This window comes from Nerophis lumbriciformis, linkage group LG11, assembly GCF_033978685.3.
Source record: "Nerophis lumbriciformis linkage group LG11, RoL_Nlum_v2.1, whole genome shotgun sequence".
Classification (NCBI taxonomy): domain Eukaryota; kingdom Metazoa; phylum Chordata; class Actinopteri; order Syngnathiformes; family Syngnathidae; genus Nerophis; species Nerophis lumbriciformis.
In genome coordinates, this window is record NC_084558.2 from 47,343,995 (window position 1) to 47,368,937 (window position 24,943).

Sequence of the window (24,943 nt, forward strand, 5' to 3'; positions counted from 1 at the left end):
TAACAAGCGTAAAGAATGTGTTTAAAAAAAGGCATAAAGAAAGTGTTAAAATGTGTAAAGAAAATGTAAAAAGGTTTGAATATACGTTTGAAAACGTAAATAAAGTGTAAAAAGGTGTAAAGAATATGTAAAACATATGTAAATAAAGTGTTAAAATGCAAATGAATGGTAAAAAGGTGTACATAAAGTGTAATAAAAAGGGGTTAAGAAAGTGTAAAAAAAGGGGTTAAGAAAGTGTTAAAATGTGTTAAGAGTGTCAAAAAAGGGTTAAGAAAGTGTAAAAAAAAAAGGGGTTAAGAAAGTGTAAAAAAAGGGATTAAAAAAGTGTTAAAATGTGTTAAGAATGTCTAAAAAGGTGTAAAAGATGTGTAAAGAAAGTGATAAAATGTGCAAATAAAGTGTAAAAAGCGTAAAGAATGTGTAAAAAAAGATGTGAAGAAAGTGTTGAAATGTGTAAAGAAAGTGTAAAAAGGTGTAAAGAAACTGTACAAAAGGCATAAAGAAAGTGTTAAAAGGTGTAAGGAATTTGTTAAAAAAAAAGGTGTAAAGAAAGTGTAAAAAGGTGTAAAGAATTCGTTAAAAAAAAGGTTTAAAGAAAGTGTTAAAATGTGTAAAGAAAGTGTTAAAATGTGTAACAAAAAAAGTGTTAAAATGCGCAAATAATGTGTAAAAAGGTGTAATTGTCATGTAAAAAATGTGTTAAGTGTAAAAAGGGCACAAAGATTGTGTAATCTAAATGTAAAAGAAAGTGTAAAAAACGTTTTTTTTTAATACAAAAAATAATAAAATATTTAGTTCACGACAATCCATAAAAAGACACAAACTGCTATTTTACACATAAAAGTCTGTTAGCATGGACGAGTTAGCCACGCAACGCTAATGAACTTTAGATTGACACTTTGCTCACTAATGCCGCTTCTAATGTACGTCATCAGAACAATTATTTTACACACACACACACACACACACACACACACACACACACACACACACACACACACACACACACACACACACACACACACACACACACACACACACACACACACACACACACACACACACGTTAGAGCCCAGCTGTATGGAGGAATCCAGGGCTGGGGGGAGTTGTGTGTGTGTGTGTGTGTGTGTGTGTGTGTGTGTGTGTGTGTGTGTGTGTGTGTGTGTGTGTGTGTGCGTGTGTGTGTGTGTGTGTGTGTGTGTGTGTGTGTGTGTGTGTGTGTGTGTGTGTGTGTGCGTGCAGTGATGATGTGTGAGGACTTAGTTCAACTCAGTGGAAATCATCTCAACTAATGATGATGAAGAAGATGATGATGAAGAGGATGACTCACACATCTGTCCACATGTCGGGGGGGGGGCGTTGATGACTGCATACATGATGTTGTTGACACATGATGTTGTTGACATACATGATGTTGTTGACATATATGATGTTGTTGACATGCATGATGTTGACATACATGATGTGACATACATGATGTTGACATATATGATGTTGTTGACATACATGATGTTGTTGACATACATGATGTGACATACATGATGTTGTTGACATACATGATGTTGTTGACACATGATGTTGTTGACATACATGATGTTGTTGACATATATGATGTTGTTGACATACATGATGTTGTTGACATACATGATGTGACATACATGATGTTGTTGACATACATGATGTTGTTGACATACATGATGTTGTTGACATACATGATGTTGTTGACATATATGATGTTGTTGACATGCATGATGTTGACATACATGATGTTGTTGACATATATGATGTTGTTGACATGCATGATGTTGACATACATGATGTGACATACATGATGTTGACATATATGATGTTGTTGACACATGATGTTGTTGACATACATGATGTTGTTGACATATATGATGTTGTTGACATGCATGATGTTGACATACATGATGTGACATACATGATGTTGACATATATGATGTTGTTGACATACATGATGTTGTTGACATACATGATGTGACATACATGATGTTGTTGACATACATGATGTTGTTGACATACATGATGTTGTTGACATATATGATGTTGTTGACATGCATGATGTTGACATACATGATGTTGTTGACATATATGATGTTGTTGACATGCATGATGTTGACATACATGATGTGACATACATGATGTTGACATATATGATGTTGTTGACACATGATGTTGTTGACATACATGATGTTGTTGACATATATGATGTTGTTGACATGCATGATGTTGACATACATGATGTGGCATACATGATGTTGACATACATGATGTTGTTGACATACATGATGTTGTTGACACATGATGTTGTTGACATATATGATGTTGTTGACATACATGATGTTGTTGACATACATATGATGTTGTTGACATACATGATGTTGTTGACATACATGATGTTGTTGACATACATGATGTTGTTGACATACATGATGTGACATACATGATGTTGTTGACATACATGATGTTGTTGACATACATGATGTTGTTGACATACATGATGTTGTTGACATATATGATGTTGTTGACATGCATGATGTTGACATACATGATGTTGTTGACATATATGATGTTGTTGACATGCATGATGTTGACATACATGATGTGACATACATGATGTTGACATATATGATGTTGTTGACACATGATGTTGTTGACATACATGATGTTGTTGACATATATGATGTTGTTGACATGCATGATGTTGACATACATGATGTGGCATACATGATGTTGACATACATGATGTTGTTGACATGCATGATGTTGTTGACACATGATGTTGTTGACATATATGATGTTGTTGACATACATGATGTTGTTGACATACATATGATGTTGTTGACATACATGATGTTGTTGACATACATGATGTTGACATACATAATGTTGTTGACACACATGATGTTGTTGACATACATGATGTGACATACATGATGTTGACATATATGATGTTGTTGACACATGATGTTGTTGACATATATGATGTTGTTGACATACATGATGTTGTTGACACATGATGTTGTTGACATATATGATGTTGTTGACATACATGATGTTGTTGACACATGATGTTGTTGACATACATGATGTTGTTGACATACATGATGTTGTTGACACATGATGTTGTTGACATATATGATGTTGTTGACATACATGATGTTGTTGACATACATATGATGTTGTTGACATACATGATGTTGTTGACATACATGATGTTGACATACATAATGTTGTTGACACACATGATGTTGTTGACATACATGATGTGACATACATGATGTTGTTGACATACATGATGTTGACACATGATGTTGTTGACATATATGATGTTGTTGACATACATGATGTTGTTGACATACATATGATGTTGTTGACATACATGATGTTGTTGACATACATGATGTTGATACACATACATGATGTTGTTGACATACATGATGTTGACATACATAATGTTGTTGACACACATGATGTTGTTGACATACATGATGTGACATACATGATGTTGACATATATGATGTTGACATACATGATGTTGTTGACATACATGATGTTGTTGACATGCATGATGTTGTTGACATACATGATGTTGTTGACATACATGATGTTGTTGACATACATGATGTTGTTGACACATGATGTTGTTGACATATATGATGTTGTTGACATACATGATGTTGTTGACATACATATGATGTTGTTGACATACATGATGTTGTTGACATACATATGATGTTGTTGACATACATGATGTTGTTGACATACATGATGTTGTTGACATACATATGATGTTGTTGACATACATGATGTTGTTGACATACATATGATGTTGTTGACATACATGATGTTGTTGACATACATATGATGTTGTTGACATACATGATGTTGATACACATACATGATGTTGTTGACATACATGATGTTGACATACATAATGTTGTTGACACACATGATGTTGTTGACATATATGATGTTGACATACATGATGTTGTTGACATATATGATGTTGTTGACATACATGATGTTGTTGACATGCATGATGTTGTTGACATACATGATGTTGTTGACATACATGATGTTGTTGACATACATGATGTTGTTGACATATATGATGTTGTTGACATGCATGATGTTGTTGACATACATGTTGACATACATGATGTTGTTGACATACATGATGTTGTTGACATATATGATGTTGTTGACATACATGATGTTGTTGACATATATGATGTTGTTGACATGCATGAAGTTGTTGACACATGATGTTGTTGACATATATGATGTTGTTGACATACATGATGTTGTTGACATATATGATGTTGTTGACATGCATGAAGTTGTTGACACATGATGTTGTTGACATATATGATGTTGTTGACATACATGATGTTGTTGACATGCATGATGTTGTTGACATACATGATGTTGTTGACTTATATGATGTTGTTGACACATGATGTTGTTGACATACATGATGTTGTTGACACATATGATGTTGTTGACATATATGATGTTGTTGACATGCATGATGTTGTTGACATACATGATGTTGATGTACATACATGATGTTGTTGACATATATGATGTTGTTGACATGCATGATATTGTTGACATACATGATGTTGTTGACATATATGATGTTGTTGACATGCATGATGTTGTTGACACATGATGTTGTTGACATACATGATGTTGTTGACATGCATGATGTTGTTGACACATGATGTTGTTGACATACATGATGTTGTTGACATACATTATGTTGTTGACATATATGATGTTGTTGACATACATGATGTTGACATATATGATGTTGTTGACATACATGATGTTGTTGACATATATGATGTTGTTGACATGCATGATGTTGACATATATGATGTTGTTGACATATATGATGTTGTTGACATATATGATGTTGTTGACATGCATGATGTTGACATACATGATGTTGACATATATGATGTTGTTGACATACATGATGTTGTTGACATACATGATGTTGTTGACATACATGATGTTGTTGACACATGATGTTGTTGACATACATGATGTTGTTGACATATATGATGTTGTTGACATATATGATGTTGTTGACATACATGATGTTGTTGACATACATGATGTTGTTGACATACATGATGTTGTTGACATACATGATGTTGTTGACACATGATGTTGTTGACATACATGATGTTGTTGACATATATGATGTTGTTGACATGCATGATGTTGTCATACATGATGTGACATACATGATGTTGACATATATGATGTTGACATACATGATGTTGTTGACATACATGATGTTGTTGACACATTATGTTGTTGACATATATGATGTTGTTGACATACATGATGTTGTTGACATACATATGATATTGTTGACATACATGATGTTGTTGACATACATGATGTTGATACACATACATGATGTTGTTGACATACATGATGTTGACATACATAATGTTGTTGACACACATGATGTTGTTGACATACATGATGTGACATACATGATGTTGACATATATGATGTTGACATACATGATGTTGTTGACATATATGATGTTGTTGACATACATGATGTTGTTGACATGCATGATGTTGTTGACATACATGATGTTGTTGACATACATGATGTTGTTGACATATATGATGTTGTTGACATGCATGATGTTGTTGACATACATGTTGACATACATGATGTTGTTGACATACATGATGTTGTTGACATACATGATGTTGTTGACATATATGATGTTGTTGACATGCATGAAGTTGTTGACACATGATGTTGTTGACATATATGATGTTGTTGACATACATGATGTTGTTGACATGCATGATGTTGTTGACATACATGATGTTGTTGACTTATATGATGTTGTTGACATACATGATGTTGATATACATACATGATGTTGTTGACATACATGATGTTGTTGACACATATGATGTTGTTGACATGCATGATGTTGTTGACATACATGATGTTGATGTACATACATGATGTTGTTGACATATATGATGTTGTTGACATGCATGATGTTGTTGACATACATGATGTTGTTGACATATATGATGTTGTTGACATGCATGATGTTGTTGACACATGATGTTGTTGACATACATGATGTTGTTGACATGCATGATGTTGTTGACACATGATGTTGTTGACATACATGATGTTGTTGACATACATTGTTGTTGACATATATGATGTTGTTGACATACATGATGTTGTTGACACATATGTTGTTGACACATATGATGTTGTTGACATATATGATGTTGTTGACATACATGATGTTGTTGACACATGATGTTGTTGACATATATGATGTTGTTGACATGCATGATGTTGTTGACACATGATGTTGTTGACATATATGATGTTGTTGACATACATGATGTTGTTGACATATGATGTTGTTGACATATATGATGTTGACATATATAATGTTGTTGACATACATGAGGTTGTTGACATATATGATGTTGTTGACATACATGATGTTGTTGACATATATGATATTGTTGACATACATGATGTTGTTGACATACATGATGTTGTTGACATATATGATGTTGACATATATGATGTTGTTGACATATGATGTTGTTGACATATATGATGTTGACATATATGATGTTGTTGACATACATGAGGTTGTTGACATATATGATGTTGTTGACATACATGATGTTGTTGACATATATGATGTTGTTGACATACATGATGTTGTTGACACATGATGTTGTTGACATATATGATGTTGTTGAAAAAGATGATGTTGTTGACACATGATGTTGTTGACTGATATGATGTTGTTGACATACATGATGTTGTTGACATATATGATGTTGTTGACATACATGATGTTGTTGACATACATGATGTTGTTGACATACATGATGTTGTTGACACATATGATGTTGTTTACATATATGATGTTGTTGACATATATGATGTTGACATACATGATGTTGTTGACATACATGATGTTGACATATATGATGTTGACATACATAATGTTGTTGACATACATGATGTTGTTGACATACATGATGTTGTTGACATATATGATGTTGTTGACATATATGATGTTGTTGACATATATGTTGTTGACATACATGATGTTGTTGACATATATGATGTTGTTGACATACATGATGTTGTTGACATATATGATGTTGATATACATACATGATGTTGTTGACATACATTATGTTGTTGACATATTTGATGATGTTGACATATATGATGTTGACATACATAATGTTGTTGACATACATGATGTTGTTGACATACATGATGTTGTTGACATATATGATGTTGTTGACATATATGATGTTGTTGACATACATGATGTTGTTGACATACATGATGTTGTTGACATATATGATGTTGTTGACATACATGATGTTGTTGACATATATGATGTTGATATACATACATGATGTTGTTGACATACATGATGTTGTTGACACATATGATGTTGTTGACATACATGATGATGTTGACATACATGATGTTGTTGACATACATGATGTTGACATATATGATGTTGACATACATAATGTTGTTGACATACATGATGTTGTTGACATACATGATGTTGTTGACATATATGATGTTGTTGACATATATGATGTTGTTGACATACATGATGTTGTTGACATACATGATGTTGTTGACATATATGATGTTGTTGAAATATATGATGTTGTTGACATACATGATGTTGTTGACATACATGATGTTGATGTACATACATGATGTTGTTGACATACATGAGGTTGTTGACATATATGATGTTGTTGACATACATGATGTTGTTGACATACATGATGTTGATGTACATACATGATGTTGTTGACATACATGATGTTGTTGACATACATGATGTTGATGTACATACATGATGTTGTTGACATATATGATGTTGTTGACATACATGATGTTGATGTACATATATGATGTTGTTGACATACATGATGTTGTTGACATACATGATGTTGTTGACATACATGATGTTGATGTACATACATGATGTTGTTGACATATATGATGTTGTTGACATACATGATGTTGATGTACATACATGATGTTGTTGACATATATGATGTTGTTGACATACATGATGTTGATGTACATACATGATGTTGTTGACATATATGATGTTGTTGACATACATGATGTTGATGTACATACATGATGTTGTTGACATACGCGATGCTGTCCGTCAGGAGTTCGAGATCGACCTGGAGGGCTCGCAGACCCTGAGGCTGCTCTGCTACGAGAAGTGCTACAACAAGAGCAAGCACAACAAAGAGGACGGAGGAGACGGCGCCGACCGCATCATCGCCAAAGGACAGATCCCGGTAGGGACACCTTCTTGTCACTCTGCAACGGCAAAACATCCCATGACATCATTCTTTCCATCGATGATGCAATCATAATATTTACATAGTACATCAATACTACCACAAAGAGAGAAAAAACTACTATATATGTACACATATAGATATTTATATATATATATATATGTATATGTGCAGCACTCTTTAAATGTCTTCAAAAGAAAACCATATTCCTGTCCACAAATAAAGTCCTAACAATAACAATGCGGCCTTTGTGTTGCTGCACGCGTGAATTGTGGCGCCCTCTGGCGGTGTCACATGTTACTACACGTATGATGTCATCCCCGACTGCAGCTTTTGTTTGCCCCCCCCCCCCCCCAAAAAAAGATTGCGTGATGAAAAATACCTGACCTGATGATGAAACGATCACAAATAAAACGCGTTTCTTCAAGAGCGTGTCGTTTGTCGATGTCGTTAAAATCTCTGCCAATGACATAATTAGACCATTTCTTCTAAATTGGACATGAAATATTCCAATTAAAAATGTAGTGGAAAAACTATAAGAACATTTAATTCTGCCACAAAGCATTCATGTTGGTGATTTTATATTTTGGTAACACTTTAGTATGGGGAACATATTGTAAGTAACAAAGACTTATTTAAGAGTTATTTGGACACTAGGGGAACATATTGTAAGTAACAAAGACTTAATTAAGAGTTATTTGGACACTAGGGGAACATATTGTAAGTAACAAAGACTTAATTAAGCGTTATTTGGACACTAGGGGAACATATTGTAAGTAACAAATACTTAATTTAGAGTTATTTGGACACTAGGGGAACATATTGTAAGTAACAAAGACTTAATTTAGAGTTATTTGGACACTAGGGGAACATATTGTAAGTAACAAAGACGTAATTAAGAGTTATTTGGACACTAGGGGAACATATTGTAAGTAACAAGGACTTAATTAAGAGTTATTTGGACACTAGGGGAACATATTGTAAGTAACAAAGACATAATTAAGAGTTATTTGGACACTAAAGGAACATATTGTAAGTATCAAAGACGTAATTAAGAGTTATTTGGACACTAGGGGAACATATTGTAAGTAACAAAGACTTAATTTAGAGTTATTTGGACACTAGGGGAACATATTGTAAGCAACAAAGACTTAATTAAGAGTTATTTGGACACTAGGGGAACATATTGTAAGTAACAAAGACTTAATTAAGAGTTATTTGGACACTAGGGGAACATATTGTAAGTAACAAAGACTTAATTTAGAGTTATTTGGACACTAGGGGAACATATTGTAAGTAACAAAGACGTAATTAAGAGTTATTTGGACACTAGGGGAACATATTGTAAGTAACAAGGACTTAATTAAGAGTTATTTGGACACTAGGGGAACATATTGTAAGTAACAAAGACATAATTAAGAGTTATTTGGACACTAAAGGAACATATTGTAAGTATCAAAGACGTAATTAAGAGTTATTTGGACACTAGGGGAACATATTGTAAGTAACAAAGACTTAATTTAGAGTTATTTGGACACTAGGGGAACATATTGTAAGCAACAAAGACTTAATTAAGAGTTATTTGGACACTAGGGGAACATATTGTAAGTAACAAAGACTTAATTAAGAGTTATTTGGACACTAGGGGAACATATTGTAAGTAACAAAGACTTAATTTAGAGTTATTTGGACACTAGGGGAACATATTGTAAGTAACAAAGACGTAATTAAGAGTTATTTGGACACTAGGGGAACATATTGTAAGTAACAAGGACTTAATTAAGAGTTATTTGGACACTAGGGGAACATATTGTAAGTAACAAAGACATAATTAAGAGTTATTTGGACACTAAAGGAACATATTGTAAGTATCAAAGACGTAATTAAGAGTTATTTGGACACTAGGGGAACATATTGTAAGTAACAAAGACTTAATTTAGAGTTATTTGGACACTAGGGGAACATATTGTAAGCAACAAAGACTTAATTAAGAGTTATTTGGACACTAGGGGAACATATTGTAAGTAACAAAGACTTAATTAAGAGTTATTTGGACACTAGGGGAACATATTGTAAGTAACAAATACTTAATTAAGAGTTATTTGGACACTAGGGGAACATATTGTAAGTAACAAAGACTTCATTAAGAGTTATTAGGACACTAGGGGAACATATTGTAAGCAACAAAGACTTAATTAAGAGTTATTTGGACACTAGGGGAACATATTGTAAGCAACAAAGACTTAATTAAGAGTTATTTGGACACTAAAGGAGCATATTGTAAGTAACAAAGACTTAATTAAGAGTTATTTGGACACTAAAGGAACATATTGTAAGTAACAAAGACTTAATTAAGAGTTATTTGGACACTAGGGGAACATATTGTAAGTAACAAAGACTTAATTTAGAGTTATTTGGACACTAGGGGAACATATTGTAAGTAACAAAGACTTAATTAAGAGTTATTTGGACACTAGGGGAACATATTGTAAGTAACAAAGACATAATTAAGAGTTATTTGGACACTAGGGGAACATATTGTAAGCAACAAAGACTTAATTAAGAGTTATTTGGACACTAAAGGAGCATATTGTAAGTAACAAAGACTTAATTAAGAGTTATTTGGACACTAAAGGAACATATTGTAAGTAACAAAGACTTAATTAAGAGTTATTTGGACACTAGGGGAACATATTGTAAGTAACAAAGACTTAATTAAGCGTTATTTGGACACCAGGGGAACATATTGTAAGTAACAAAGACTTAATTAAGCGTTATTTGGACACTAGGGGAACATATTGTAAGTAACAAAGACTTCATTTAGAGTTATTTGGACACTAGGGGAACATATTGTAAGCAACAAAGACTTAATTAAGAGTTATTTGGACACTAGGGGAACATATTGTAAGTAACAAAGACTTAATTAAGAGTTATTTGGACACTAGGGTAACATATTGTAAGTAACAAAGACTTAATTAAGAGTTATTTGGACACTAGGGGAACATATTGTAAGTAACAAAGACTTAATTAAGCGTTATTTGCACACTAGGGGAACATATTGTAAGTAACAAAGACTTAATTAAGAGTTATTTGGACACTAGGGTAACATATTGTAAGTAACAAAGACTTAATTAAGAGTTATTTGGACAATAGGGGAACATATTGTAAGTAACAAAGACTTAATTAAGCGTTATTTGGACACTAGGGGAACATATTGTAAGTAACAAAGACTTAATTTAGAATTATTTGGTTGAGGTTAGGGTTAGGGTTAGGGTTGTTGTATAATAAGGCCATGCCGAATAAGGAATTAATAAATACTTAATAATGACTAATTAAGTGCCAATATGTTACTAATTTGCATGTTAATAAGCAACTAATTAATGGTGAATATGTTGCCCATACTAAAGTGTTACCTATATTTTTAACACATCTCTTCAAAAGGTAAATCATTCACTAACAAAAAGACGAAAAAAAACAAAAACAAATATTGTTCAACCTTTGATGGTTATGTAAAATATGATTTTGCATTTTTATAAGCACTGTTGACGATATATATATATATATATGTGTGTGTGTGTGTGTGTGTGTGTGTGTGTGTGTGTGTGTGTGTGTGTGTGTGTGTGTGTGTGTGTGTGTGTGTGTGTGTGTGTGATAAAAGTATGTTTCTATGACATTAATGATGTGTGTGTTATTATTCAGCTGGTGCCACAAATGCTGCAAGGCAAAGAGTGGCAGAGGACCATCATCCCTATGACTGAGGTGTGTCAGTCCTACTCCTACACTATTATACAGTCGTAGTACTATGTTACACTATTGTACAGTAGTAGTACTTTGTTACACTATTATGTTGTAGTACTAATATGTTACAGTATTATGTTGTAGTAGTAGTATGTTACAGTATTATGTTGTAGTAGTACATTGTTACAGTATTATGTTGTAGTAGTACTATGTTACAGTATTATGTAGTAGTAGTAGTAGTAATATGTTACAGTATTATGTAGTAGTAGTACTATGTTACAGTATTATGTAGTAGTAGTAGTAGTAGTAATATGTTACAGTATTATGTTGTAGTAGTACTATGTTACAGTATTATGTAGTAGTAGTAGTAGTAATATGTTACAGTATTATGTAGTAGTAGTACTATGTTACAGTATTATGTAGTAGTAGTAGTAGTAGTAATATGTTACAGTATTATGTAGTAGTACCATGTTACAGTATTATGTAGTAGTAGTAGTAGTAGTAGTAATATGTTACAGTATTATGTAGTAGTACCATGTTACAGTATTATGTAGTAGTAGTAGTAATATGTTACAGTATTATGTTGTTGTAGTAGTACTATGTTACAGTATCATGTAGTAGTAGTACTATGTTACAGTATCATGTAGTAGTAGTAGTAATATGTTACAGTATTGTGTAGTAGTAGTAGTACTATTTTACAGTATTATGTAGTAGTAGTGGTAGTAATATGTTACAGTATTGTGTAGTAGTAGTAGTAGTACTATGTTACAGTATTATGTAGTAGTAGTAATATGTTACAGTATTATGTTGTAGTAGTAATATGTTACAGTATTATATAGTAGTAGTAGCAGCATGTTTCAGTATTATATAGTAGTAGTAATATCTTACAGTGTTATACAGTAGTAGTAACATGTTACAATATTATGTAGTAGTAGTAATATGTTACAGTATTATTATGTTGGAGTAATATGTTACAGTATTATATAATAGTAGTAATATATTACAGTATTATATAGTAGTAGTAACATGTTACAGTATTATATAGTAATAGTAATATGTTACAGTATTATATAATAGTAGTACTATATTACAGCATTATATAGTAGTAGTAACATGTTACAGTATTATGTAGTAGTAGTAATATGTTACAGTATTATTATGTTGTAGTAATATGTTACAGTATTATATAATAGTAGTAATATATTACAGTATTATATAGTCATAGTAACATGTTACAGTATTATATAGTAATAGTAATATGTTACAGTATTATATAGTAGTAGTAATATGTTACAGTATTATATAGTAGTAATAATGTGTTACAGTATTATGTAGTAGTAGTAATATGTTACAGTATTATATAGTAGTAGTAACGTGTTACAGTATTATATAGTAGTAGTAATATGTTACAGTATTATATAGTAGTAGTAATATGTTGCAGTATTATATAGTATTAGTAATATGTTACAGTATTATATAGTAGTAGTAAATATGTTACAGTATTATATAGTAATGGTAATATGTTACAGTATTATATAGTAGTAGTAATGTGTTACAGTATTATGTAGTAGTAGTAACATGTTACAGTAGTATATAGTAAATATGTTACAGTATTATATAGTAGTAGTGACGTGTAACAGGAAGTGTAGGTGTGTAACATTGCTGGTGTACTTCCTGTCCCAGATGGAAGTGAAAGTGTCCATCAAGTTCACGTATGGAACAGTATTTAGTAGTAGTAACATGTTACAGTATTATATAGTAATGGTAATGTGTTACAGTATTATATAGTAGTAGTAATATGTTACAGTATTATATAGTAAATGTTACAGTATTATATAGTAAATGTTACAGTATTATATAGTAAATGTTACAGTATTATATAGTAGTAGTAACATGTTACAGTATTATATAGTAAATGTTACAGTATTATATAGTAGTAGTAACATGTTACAGTATTATATAGTAAATGTTACAGTATTATATAGTAGTAGTAACATGTTACAGTATTATATAGTAAATGTTACAGTATTATATAGTAGTAGTGAGGTGTAACAGGAAGTGTAGGTGTGTAACATTGCTGGTGTACTTCCTGTCCCAGATGGAAGTGAAAGTGTCCATGAAGTTCACCAGCAGAGAGTTGAGTCTGAAGAAGATGCCTTCAAGGAGACCCATGGGAGTGTTTGGAGTCAAGATCTCTACTGTCACCAAGTCAGTCTTTTTCTCTCTACTCATTCATTACACTCCTTACTTGCATTTACCTGATTATTTTACCTCATTCATTTACCGCATTCATATACCTCATTCATATACCTGATTCATTTACCTGATTCATTTACCTGATTCATATACCTGATTCATTTACCTGATTCATATACCTGATTCATATACCTGATTCATTTACCTGATTCATATACCTGATTCATTTACCTGATTCATTTACCTGATTAATTTACCTGATTCATTTACCTGATTCGTATAACTGATTCATTTACCTGATTCATATACCTGATTAATTTACCTGATTCATTTACCTGATTCATATACCTGATTCATATACCTGAGTCATTTACCTGATTAATTTACCTGATTCATATACCTGATTCATTTACCTGATTCATTTACCTGATTCATTTACCTGATTCATATACCTGATTAATTTACCTGATTCATTTACCTGATTCATTTACCTGATTCATATACGTGATTCATTTACCTGATTAATTTACCTGATTCATATACCTGATTCATTTACCTGATTCATATACCTGATTCATATACCTGAGTCATTTACCTGATTAATTTACCTGATTCATATACCTGATTCATTTACCTGATTCATTTACCTGATTCATTTACCTGATTCATATACCTGATTAATTTACCTGATTCATTTACCTGATTCATTTACCTGATTCATATACGTGATTCATTTACCTGATTAATTTACCTGATTCATATACCTGATTCATTTACCTGATTCATATACCTGATTCATTTACCTGATTCACATACCTGATTCACATACCTGATTCGTTTACCTGATTCATTTACCTGATTCATATACCTGATTCATTTACCTGATTCATTTACCTGATTCATTTAATTGTTTGAGTTCATTGATTCATTTCATTGTTTGATTTCATTGATTGATTACATTTTTTGAGTTCATTGTTTGAGTTCATTGATTTATTTCATTGTTTGATTTCATTGATTGATTACATTGATTGATTTTATTGATTGGGTTCATTGATTGCTTTCATTGTTTGAGTTCATTGATTGATTTCATTGATTGATTTTATTGATTGAGTTCATTGATTGATTACATTTTTTGAGTTCATTGATTGATTTTATTGATTGAGTTCATTGATTGATTACATCTTTTGAGTTCATTGATTGATTTTATTGATTGAGTTCATTGATTGATTACATTTTTTGAGTTCATTGATTGATTTTATTGATTGAGTTCATTGATTGATTACATTTACGGGTTTCATTTAAGGACTTAACTGATTGATTTCATTGATTGATTTTATTGATTGAGTTCATTGATTGTTTACATTTTTTGAGTTCATTCACTGATGTTATTGATTGGGTTCGTTGATCGATTTCACTGATGTTATTGATTGAGTTATTTGTTTGATTTCATTGATACATTTCACTGATGTTATTGATTGGTTTCATTGATCGATTTCACTGATGTTATTGATTGGGTTATTTGGTTGATTTCATTGATTAATTTCACTGATGTTATTGATTGACTTCATTGATCGATTACACTAATTTCATAGATTGATTTCCATGATGTTATTGATTGGTTTCATTGATTGATTTCACTGATGTTATTGATTGAGTTAATTGATCGATTACACTGATTTCATTGAATGATTTCCATGATGTTATTGATTGGTTTCATTGATTGATTTCACTGATGTTATTGATTGAGTTCATTGATCGATTTCACTGATGTTATTGATTGAGTTATTTGTTTGATTTCATTGATACATTTTACTAATGTTATTGATTGGTTTCATTGATCGATTTCACTGATGTTATTGATTGGGTTGTTTGGTTGGTTTCATTGATTTCACTGATGTTATTGATTGAGTTATTTGGTTGATTTCATTGATTAATTTCACTGATGTTATTGATTGAGTTCATTGATCGATTACACTGATTTCATTGATTGATTTCCATGATGTTATTGATTGGTTTCATTGATTGATTTCACTGATGTTATTGATTGGTTTCATTGATTGATTTCACTGATGTTATTGATGGAGTTATTTGGTTGGTTTCAAACAAAAAGACGTGAGCGTTCCAAGGTGCCCTACATCGTGCGACAGTGCCTGGAGGAGATCGAGAGGCGGGGCATGGAGGAGGTGGGCATCTACCGAGTGTCGGGCGTGGCCACGGACATCCAAGCCCTGAAGACGGCCTTTGACAGCAGTGAGTCTTCTCTTCTGCTTCTGCTTCTTGTCTTCTTGCCCTCCTCCTCCTTGGCAGACAACTAAGATGTTTCTCTTCTTGTTCTTGTCTTCATGCCCTCCTCCTTCTTGGCAGACAACAAAGATGTTTCTGTCATGATGAGCGAGATGGACGTCAACGCCATCGCCGGCACCTTGAAGCTTTACTTCCGCGAGCTTCCTGAACCGCTCTTCACCGACGAGCTCTACCCCAACTTTGCAGGCGGCATCTGTAAGATTTTTATTCTTTCTTTTACACTTCCTATACACTTTATTTATGCTTTTTTTAAAACACTTTTATCATTCTTTTTACACTTCCTATACACTTTATTTACACTTCCTATACACTTTATTTATGCTTTTTTAAAGCACTTTTATCATTCTTTTTACACTTCCTATACACTTTTTTTTTTACATTTTCTTTACATGTTTTCCACATTATTTACGTCTTTATACGCTTTTTGTTTACACTTTTATCATTCCTATACACTTTCTTTTACACCTTTATACACTTTCTTTGCGCTTTTTTAAAACACATTTATCATTCCTATACACTTTCTTTTACGTCTTTACACACTTTCTTTACGCTTTTTGTTTACACTTTTATCATTCTTCTACACTTTCTTTACTCTTTTTTAAAACACATTTATCATTCCTATATTCTTTCTTTTATGCGTTATTACACTTTTTTTACGCTTTATAAAACACTTTTATCATTTCTATACACTTTCTTTTACGCTTTTTTGAAACACTTTTATCATTCCTATACTCTTTATTTTACGCCTCTATACACTTTCTTTACACTTTTATCATGCTTTTTACACTTCCTATACACTTTTTTACACTTTCTTTACCACTTTATTTACGCCTTATAAACTCTTATGCTTTTTTAAAACACTTTTATCATGCTTTTTACACTTTCTTTACGCTTTTTTAAACATATTTTCCACTTTATTTCCGCCTTATACACTCTCTTTATGCTTCTTTAAAACACTTTTAGCATTTCTAAACTCTTTCTTTTATGCCTTTATGCACTTTCTTTACACTTTTTTACACTTTTATCATGCTTTTTACACTTCCTATATGCTTTATTTACACTTTTTTACATTTTATTTACGTTTTCCACTTTATTTACGCTTTATACACTCTTTACGCTTTTCTACACTCCTGTTACACTTTCTTTACATGTTTTACACTTTCTTATCGCTTTATACACTCTTTACGCATTTATTTCCACGTTTTTTCACTCCTGATACACTTTCTTTACCTGTTTACACATTCTTTAAAAACATTTGACACTTTCATTACAGGTCTTACACTTTATTCACGTGTTATACACTCTTGTACACTTTTTTTTAACACTTTCTTGACATTTGTTTTACACTTTATTTGCTTTCGTTACACTTTTTTTAAACTTTCTTTACACTTTTATCACTCCTGTTACACTTTTGTTACGCTTTTTTAACACTTTCTTTACACTTTTTTTTACACTTTTGTTACACTATTTTAACACTTTTTTTTACACTTCTTTAACTTTTTTTTTTACACTTTTTTTTACACTCCCGTTACACTTTCTGTATGGTTTTTTACACTTTCTTTACATGTCTTGCACTTTATTTACACCTTATAAACTCTTATGCTTCTTTTAAACACTTTTATCATTTCTATACTCTTTCTTTTATGCCTTTATACACTTTCTTTACACCTTTTTACACTTTTATCATGCTTTTTACACTTCCTATATGCTTTATTTACACTTTTTTACATTTTATTTACGTTTTAACACTTTATTTACGCTTTATAAACTCTTTACGCTTTTCTACACTCCTGTTACACTTTCTTTACAAGTTTTACACTTTTTTTATCGCTTTATACACTCTTTACGCATTTGTTTCCACTTTTTTCCACTCCTGTTACACTTTCTGTACATGTTTTGTTTTTGTTTTTTACACTTTATACACTTTTTACATTTTTTTTACACATTCTTTGAGCTTTTTTACACTCTCATTAAACTTTCCTTACATGTTTACACTTTCTTTAAAAACATTTTACACTTTCTTTACAGGTCTTACACTTTATTCACGTGTTATACACTCTTGTATACTTTTTTTTTTAACACTTTCTTGACATTTGTTTTCCACTTTATTTGCTTTCGTTACGCTTTTTTAAAACTTTCTTTACACTTTTATCACTGCTGTTACACTTTTGTTACGCTTTTTTTAACACTTCCTTTACACTTTTATCACTCCTGTTACACTTTTGTTACGCTTTTTTAACACTTTTGTTACGCCTTATTAACAAATTGTTTTACACGTTTTTTACACTCCCGTTGCACTTTCTGTATGTTTTTTTACACTTTCTTTACGGGTTTGACACTTTATTTACGCTTTATACACTCTCTTTACACTTTACACTTCCTTATACTTATTGTAGGTTTTTTTTTTACGCTTTTGTAATGCTTTTTTACTCTCCCTATACACTTTCTTTACTCTGTTTTACACTGTCTTTACATGTTTACACTTTATTTGCGCTTTATACACTTATTTTACGCTTTATTTCAGTATTTTACACTTACTTTATGCTTTTAACACTTTCTTTACACGCTTTACACTTCCTTTACGTTGTTTTACATTTTCTTTACACTTTATTTTTACTTTTTCACGTTTTTACACTAACTTTGTGTTTGTTTTTTTTACATTTTCTTTGTACTTTTTACACTTTCTTAACATTTTTAAAATTTCTTTACACTTCCTTTACGCTGTTGCTTTAAGAAAGATGGACCTCGCTACCAGGAACTGAAATAGATTCCTAGGAACTTTATCTACCTGGGTAGTTTTTGGTGGAAACACTGGGGGTACTTTATTTACCCGGGTAGTTTTTGGTGGAAACACTGCGGGTACTTTATTTACCCGGGTAAAGTTCTTGTTGAAGTTAAAAGGCCTCTTCATTGCCATGATCCCATGCGTCCATCTTGTGGTCCTCAGCTCTGTCAGACAGCGTCGCCAAGGAGAGCTGCATGTTGAACCTGCTGCTGTCGCTACCCGAGCCCAACCTGGTCACCTTCCTCTTCCTCCTAGACCACCTGAAGAGGTACCACTTTCAAACAGGCCCCTGAACGCATCACAGAGATATGAAAACAACACTAAAAATCTGAAACAGCTTTTGTTTACAGTATTTGTTTTCAGAAGCAAAATGAAAAAAATGTCAGATTTTGTGCACAATTGGGTGAAACATATTTAAAGTATTTTTTTTTGCAAATCCTTTGAGTTTGAACACTTTCTTAAAGTGGATCAATTTAGTACATTGCAAGATTTATTTGCTCAATCCATCCATAATTGATCCGTTAGCAAAGGAAAATCTGTAGATTAGTTGCACCTTTATATAGGCCGCAGGGTTCAAAGCTTGGGGAAAAAGTAACGGCTTTTAGTCCGGAAAACATGGTAGTTACGTCAGGATTTTCTAACAAGTGACGAATCACAAACATGGATTCATTCCTTACGGTTGTGAAATCAATCTTATGAAGAATAATAAATATATTAAACCAGTGATGTCCACACTGACGTCTTCAGTTTGCCTGACCTTGATGCTGCCATTTTGTCGCCATAAAGTGGCCAGTGTAATAATACTACAATTTAATAATACTCTGAATGGTTCTAAGCGCAGCATTTACTTGTATGACCCAATGCAGACAAGCTTCCCTAGTCATGGTGCAAAAAAAATAAAAAATACTGTGAGAGATATTATTTGCCTTTTTAACTAACTGAATTTAGTGAGTTGTACAACATAGTAATTAGTGAATTTAGCTAGTTGTACATCATAATTATTAGTGAATTTAGTTAGTTGTACAACATAATAATTAGTGAATTTAGCTAGTTGTACAACATAATAATTAGTGAATTTAGTTAGTTGTACAACATAATAATTAGTGAATTTAGCTAGTTGTACAACATAATAATTAGTGAATTTAGTTAGTTGTACAACATAATAATTAGTGAGTTTAGTTAGTTGTACAACATAATAATTAATGAGTTTAGTTAGTTGTACAACATAATAATTAATGAGTTTAGTTAGTTGTACAACATCACAATTAGTGAATTTAGTTAGTTGTACAACATAATAATTAGTGAATTTAGTTAGTTGTACAACATCATAAATAATGAGTTTAGTTAGTTGTACAACATAATAATTAGTGAATTTAGGTAGTTGTACAACATAATAATTAGTGAATTTAGCTAGTTGTACAACATCATAAATAGTGAAATTAGTTAGTTGTACATCATAATAATTAGTGAGTTTAGCTAGTTGTACAACATCATAATTAGTGAATTTAATTAGTTGTACAACATAATAATTAATGAGTTTAGTTAGTTGTACAACATAATAATTAGTGAGTTTAGGTAGTTGTACAACATAATAATTAGTGAATTTAGTTAGTTGTACAACATCATAATTAGTGAATTTAGTTAGTTGTGCAACATAATAATTAGTGAGTTTAGTTAGTTGTACAACATAATAATTAATGAGTTTAGTTAGTTGTACAACATCATAATTAATGAGTTTAGTTAGTTGTACAACGTAATAATTAGTGAATTTAGCTAGTTGTACAACATAATTATTATTGAATTTAGTTAGTTGTACAGCATAATAATTAGTGAACTGCGATGAGGTGGCGACTTGTCCAGTGTGTACACCGCCTTCCGCCCGATTGTAGCTGAGATAGGCTCCAGCGCCCCCCGCGACCCCAAAGGGAATAAGCGGTAGAAAATGGATGGATGGATAATTAGTGAATTTAGCTAGTTGTACAACATTATTATTAGTAAGTTTAGTTAGTTGTACAACATAATAATTAATTAGTTTAGTTAGTTGTACAACATAATAATTAGTGAATTTAGTTAGTTGTACAACATAATAATTAACAAGTTTAGTTAGTTGTACAACATCATAAATAATGAGTTTAGTTAGTTGTACAACATAACAATTAATGAATTTAGTTAGTTGTACAACATAATAATTAGTGAATTTAGCTGGTTGTACAACATAATAATTAGTGAGTTTAGTTAGTTGTACAACATAATAATTAGTGAATTTAGCTGGTTGTACAACATAATAATTAGTGAGTTTAGTTAGTTGTACAACATAATAATGAATGAGTTTAGTTAGTTGTACAACATAATAATGAATGAGTTTAGTTAGTTGTACAACATAATAATTAGTGAATTTAGTTAGTTGTACAACATAATAATTCGTAAGTTTAGCTAGTTGTACAACATAATGATTAGTGAATTTAGCTAGTTTTACAACATAATAATTAGTGAGTTTAGCTAGTTGTGCAACATAATAATTAGTGAATTTAGTTATTTGTACAACATCATAAATAATGAGTTTAGTTAGTTGTACAACATAATAATTAATGAGTTTAGTTAGTTGTACAACATAATAATTAATGAGTTTAGTTAGTTGTACAACATCATAATTAATGAGTCTAGTTAGTTGTACAACATAATAATTAGTGAGTTTAGTTAGTTGTACAACATCATAATTAGTAAGTTTAGTTAGTTGTACAACATAATAATTAATGAGTTTAGTTAGTTGTACAACATCATAATTAATGAGTCTAGTTAGTTGTACAACATAATAATTAGTGAGTTTAGTTAGTTGTACAACATGATAATTAGTGAGTTTAGTTAGTTGTACAATATAATAATTAATGAGTTCAGTTAGTTGTACAACATAATAATTAATGAGTTTAGTTAGTTGTACAACATCATAATTAATGAGTCTAGTTAGTTGTACAACATAATAATTAGTGAGTTTAGTTAGTTGTACAACATGATAATTAGTGAGTTTAGTTAGTTGTACAATATAATAATTAATGAGTTTAGTTAGTTGTACAACATCATAAATAATGAGTTTAGTTAGTTGTACAACATAATAATTTGTGAATTTAGCTAGTTGTACAACATAATAATTAGTGAGTTTAGTTAGTTGTACAACATCATAAATAATGAGTTTAGTTAGTTGTACAACATCATAATTAATGAGTTTAGTTAGTTGTACAACATAATAATTAGTGAATTTAGCTAGTTGTACAACATAATTATTATTGAATTTAGTTAGTTGTACAGCATAATAATTAGTGAACTGCGATGAGGTGGCGACTTGTCCAGTGTGTACCCCGCCTTCCGCCCGATTGTAGCTGAGATAGGCTCCAGCGCCCCCCGCGACCCCAAAGGGAATAAGCGGTAGAAAATGGATGGATGGATAATTAGTGAATTTAGCTAGTTGTACAACATTATTATTAGTAAGTTTAGTTAGTTGTACAACATAATAATTAATTAGTTTAGTTAGTTGTACAACATAATAATTAGTGAATTTAGTTAGTTGTACAACATAATAATTAACAAGTTTAGTTAGTTGTACAACATCATAAATAATGAGTTTAGTTAGTTGTACAACATAACAATTAATGAATTTAGTTAGTTGTACAACATAATAATTAGTGAATTTAGCTGGTTGTACAACATAATAATTAGTGAGTTTAGTTAGTTGTACAACATAATAATTAGTGAATTTAGTTAGTTGTACAACATAATAATTAGTGAATTTAGTTAGTTGTACAACATAATAATAAGTGAATTTAGTTAGTTGTACAACATAATAATTAGTGAATTTAGTTAGTTGTACAACATAATAATAAGTGAATTTAGTTAGTTGTACAACATAATAATTAGTTTAGTTTAGTTAGTTGTACAACATGATAATTAGTGAATTTAGTTAGTTGTACAACATCATAATTAGTGAGTTTAGTTAGTTGTACAACATAATTAATGAGTTTAGTTAGTTGTACAACATAATAATTAGTGAGTTTAGTTAGTTGTACAACATAATAATTAGTGAATTTAGCTAGTTGTACAACATAATAATTAGTGAATTTAGTTAGTTGTACAACATAATAATTAGTGAATTTAGCTAGTTGTACAACATAATTATTAGTAAGTTTAGTTAGTTGTACAACATAATAATTAATTAGTTTAGTTAGTTGTACAACATAATAATTAGTGAATTTAGTTAGTTGTACAACATAATAATTAATGAGTTTAGTTAGTTGTACAACATAATAATTAGTGAATTTAGTTAGTTGTACAACATCATAATTAGTGAATTTAGTTAGTTGTACAACATAATAATTAGTGAATTTAGTTAGTTGTACAACATCATAAATAATGAGTTTAATTAGTTGTACAACATAATAATTAATGAGTTTAGTTAGTTGAACAACATAATAATTAGTGAGTTTGGCTAGTTGTACAACATGATAATTAGTGAATTTAGTTAGTTGTACAACATCATAATTAGTGAGTTTAGTTAGTTGTACAACATAATAATTAGTGAGTTTAGTTAGTTGTACAACATGATGATTAGTGAGTTTAGTTAGTTGTACAACATCATAATTAATGAGTCTAGTTAGTTGTACAACATCATAATTAGTGAGTTTAGTTAGTTGTACAACATGATAATTAGTGAATTTAGTTAGTTGTACAACATGATAATTAGTGAGTTTAGTTAGTTGTACAACATAATAATTAGTGAGTTTAGTTAGTTGTACAACATGATAATTAGTGAGTTTAGTTAGTTGTACAACATCATAAATAGTAGTGTAAGTTTGCCCAGTGGGGTACATGATGGTGGCGTTTAATGAAAATGAAGTGTGAGATGGTTGCCATGGAGACGGTGTTGATGTGATGATGTTTACTGTCAGGGTGGCGGAGAAGGAGTGCATCAACAAGATGTCCCTCCATAACTTGGCCACAGTGTTCGGTCCTACGCTGCTGAGACCTGCAGAGAAGGACAGTAAGATCCCAGCCAACCCCAGCCAGCCAATCAGCATGGGGGACAGCTGGTCCCTGGAAGTCATGGCGCAGGTAAGCGGCCATCTTGCTCCCTCCTTCCTTCACCCCGCTGCCGTGTGCTACAGTCACATGTCAACAAGTGCTGCCGTGTGCTACAGTCACGTGTCAACAAGTGCTGCCGTGTGCTACAGTCACGTGTCAACAAGTGCTGCCGTGTGCTACAGTCACATGTCAACAAGTGCTGCCGTGTGCTACAGTCACATGTCAACAAGTGCTGCCGTGTGCTACAGTCACATGTCAACAAGTGCTGCCGTGTGCTACAGTCACATGTCAACAAGTGCTGCCGTGTGCTACAGTCACGTGTCAACAAGTGCTGCCGTGTGCTACAGTCACGTGTCAACAAGTGCTGCCGTGTGCTACGGTCACGTGTCAACAAGTGCTGCCGTGTGCTACAGTCACGTGTCAACAAGTGCTGCC

General features: G+C 31.6%; 1 protein-coding gene across 2 annotated transcripts in view; it reads left to right on the plus strand.

Moving 5' to 3' along the window:
* The window catches only part of LOC133610303 (breakpoint cluster region protein-like), a 115,200-nt gene that overhangs the window by 86,011 nt on the left and 4,246 nt on the right, over positions 1–24,943 (plus strand). For both annotated transcript variants that reach the window (XM_061966468.1, XM_061966469.1), the window contains exons 16-22: positions 8,278–8,412; positions 12,115–12,174; positions 14,252–14,361; positions 16,460–16,599; positions 16,714–16,848; positions 19,601–19,706; positions 24,376–24,538. In XM_061966468.1, coding sequence (XP_061822452.1) covers positions 8,278–8,412; positions 12,115–12,174; positions 14,252–14,361; positions 16,460–16,599; positions 16,714–16,848; positions 19,601–19,706; positions 24,376–24,538 — 849 coding nt within the window. The remainder of the gene's footprint in view (positions 1–8,277; positions 8,413–12,114; positions 12,175–14,251; positions 14,362–16,459; positions 16,600–16,713; positions 16,849–19,600; positions 19,707–24,375; positions 24,539–24,943) is intronic.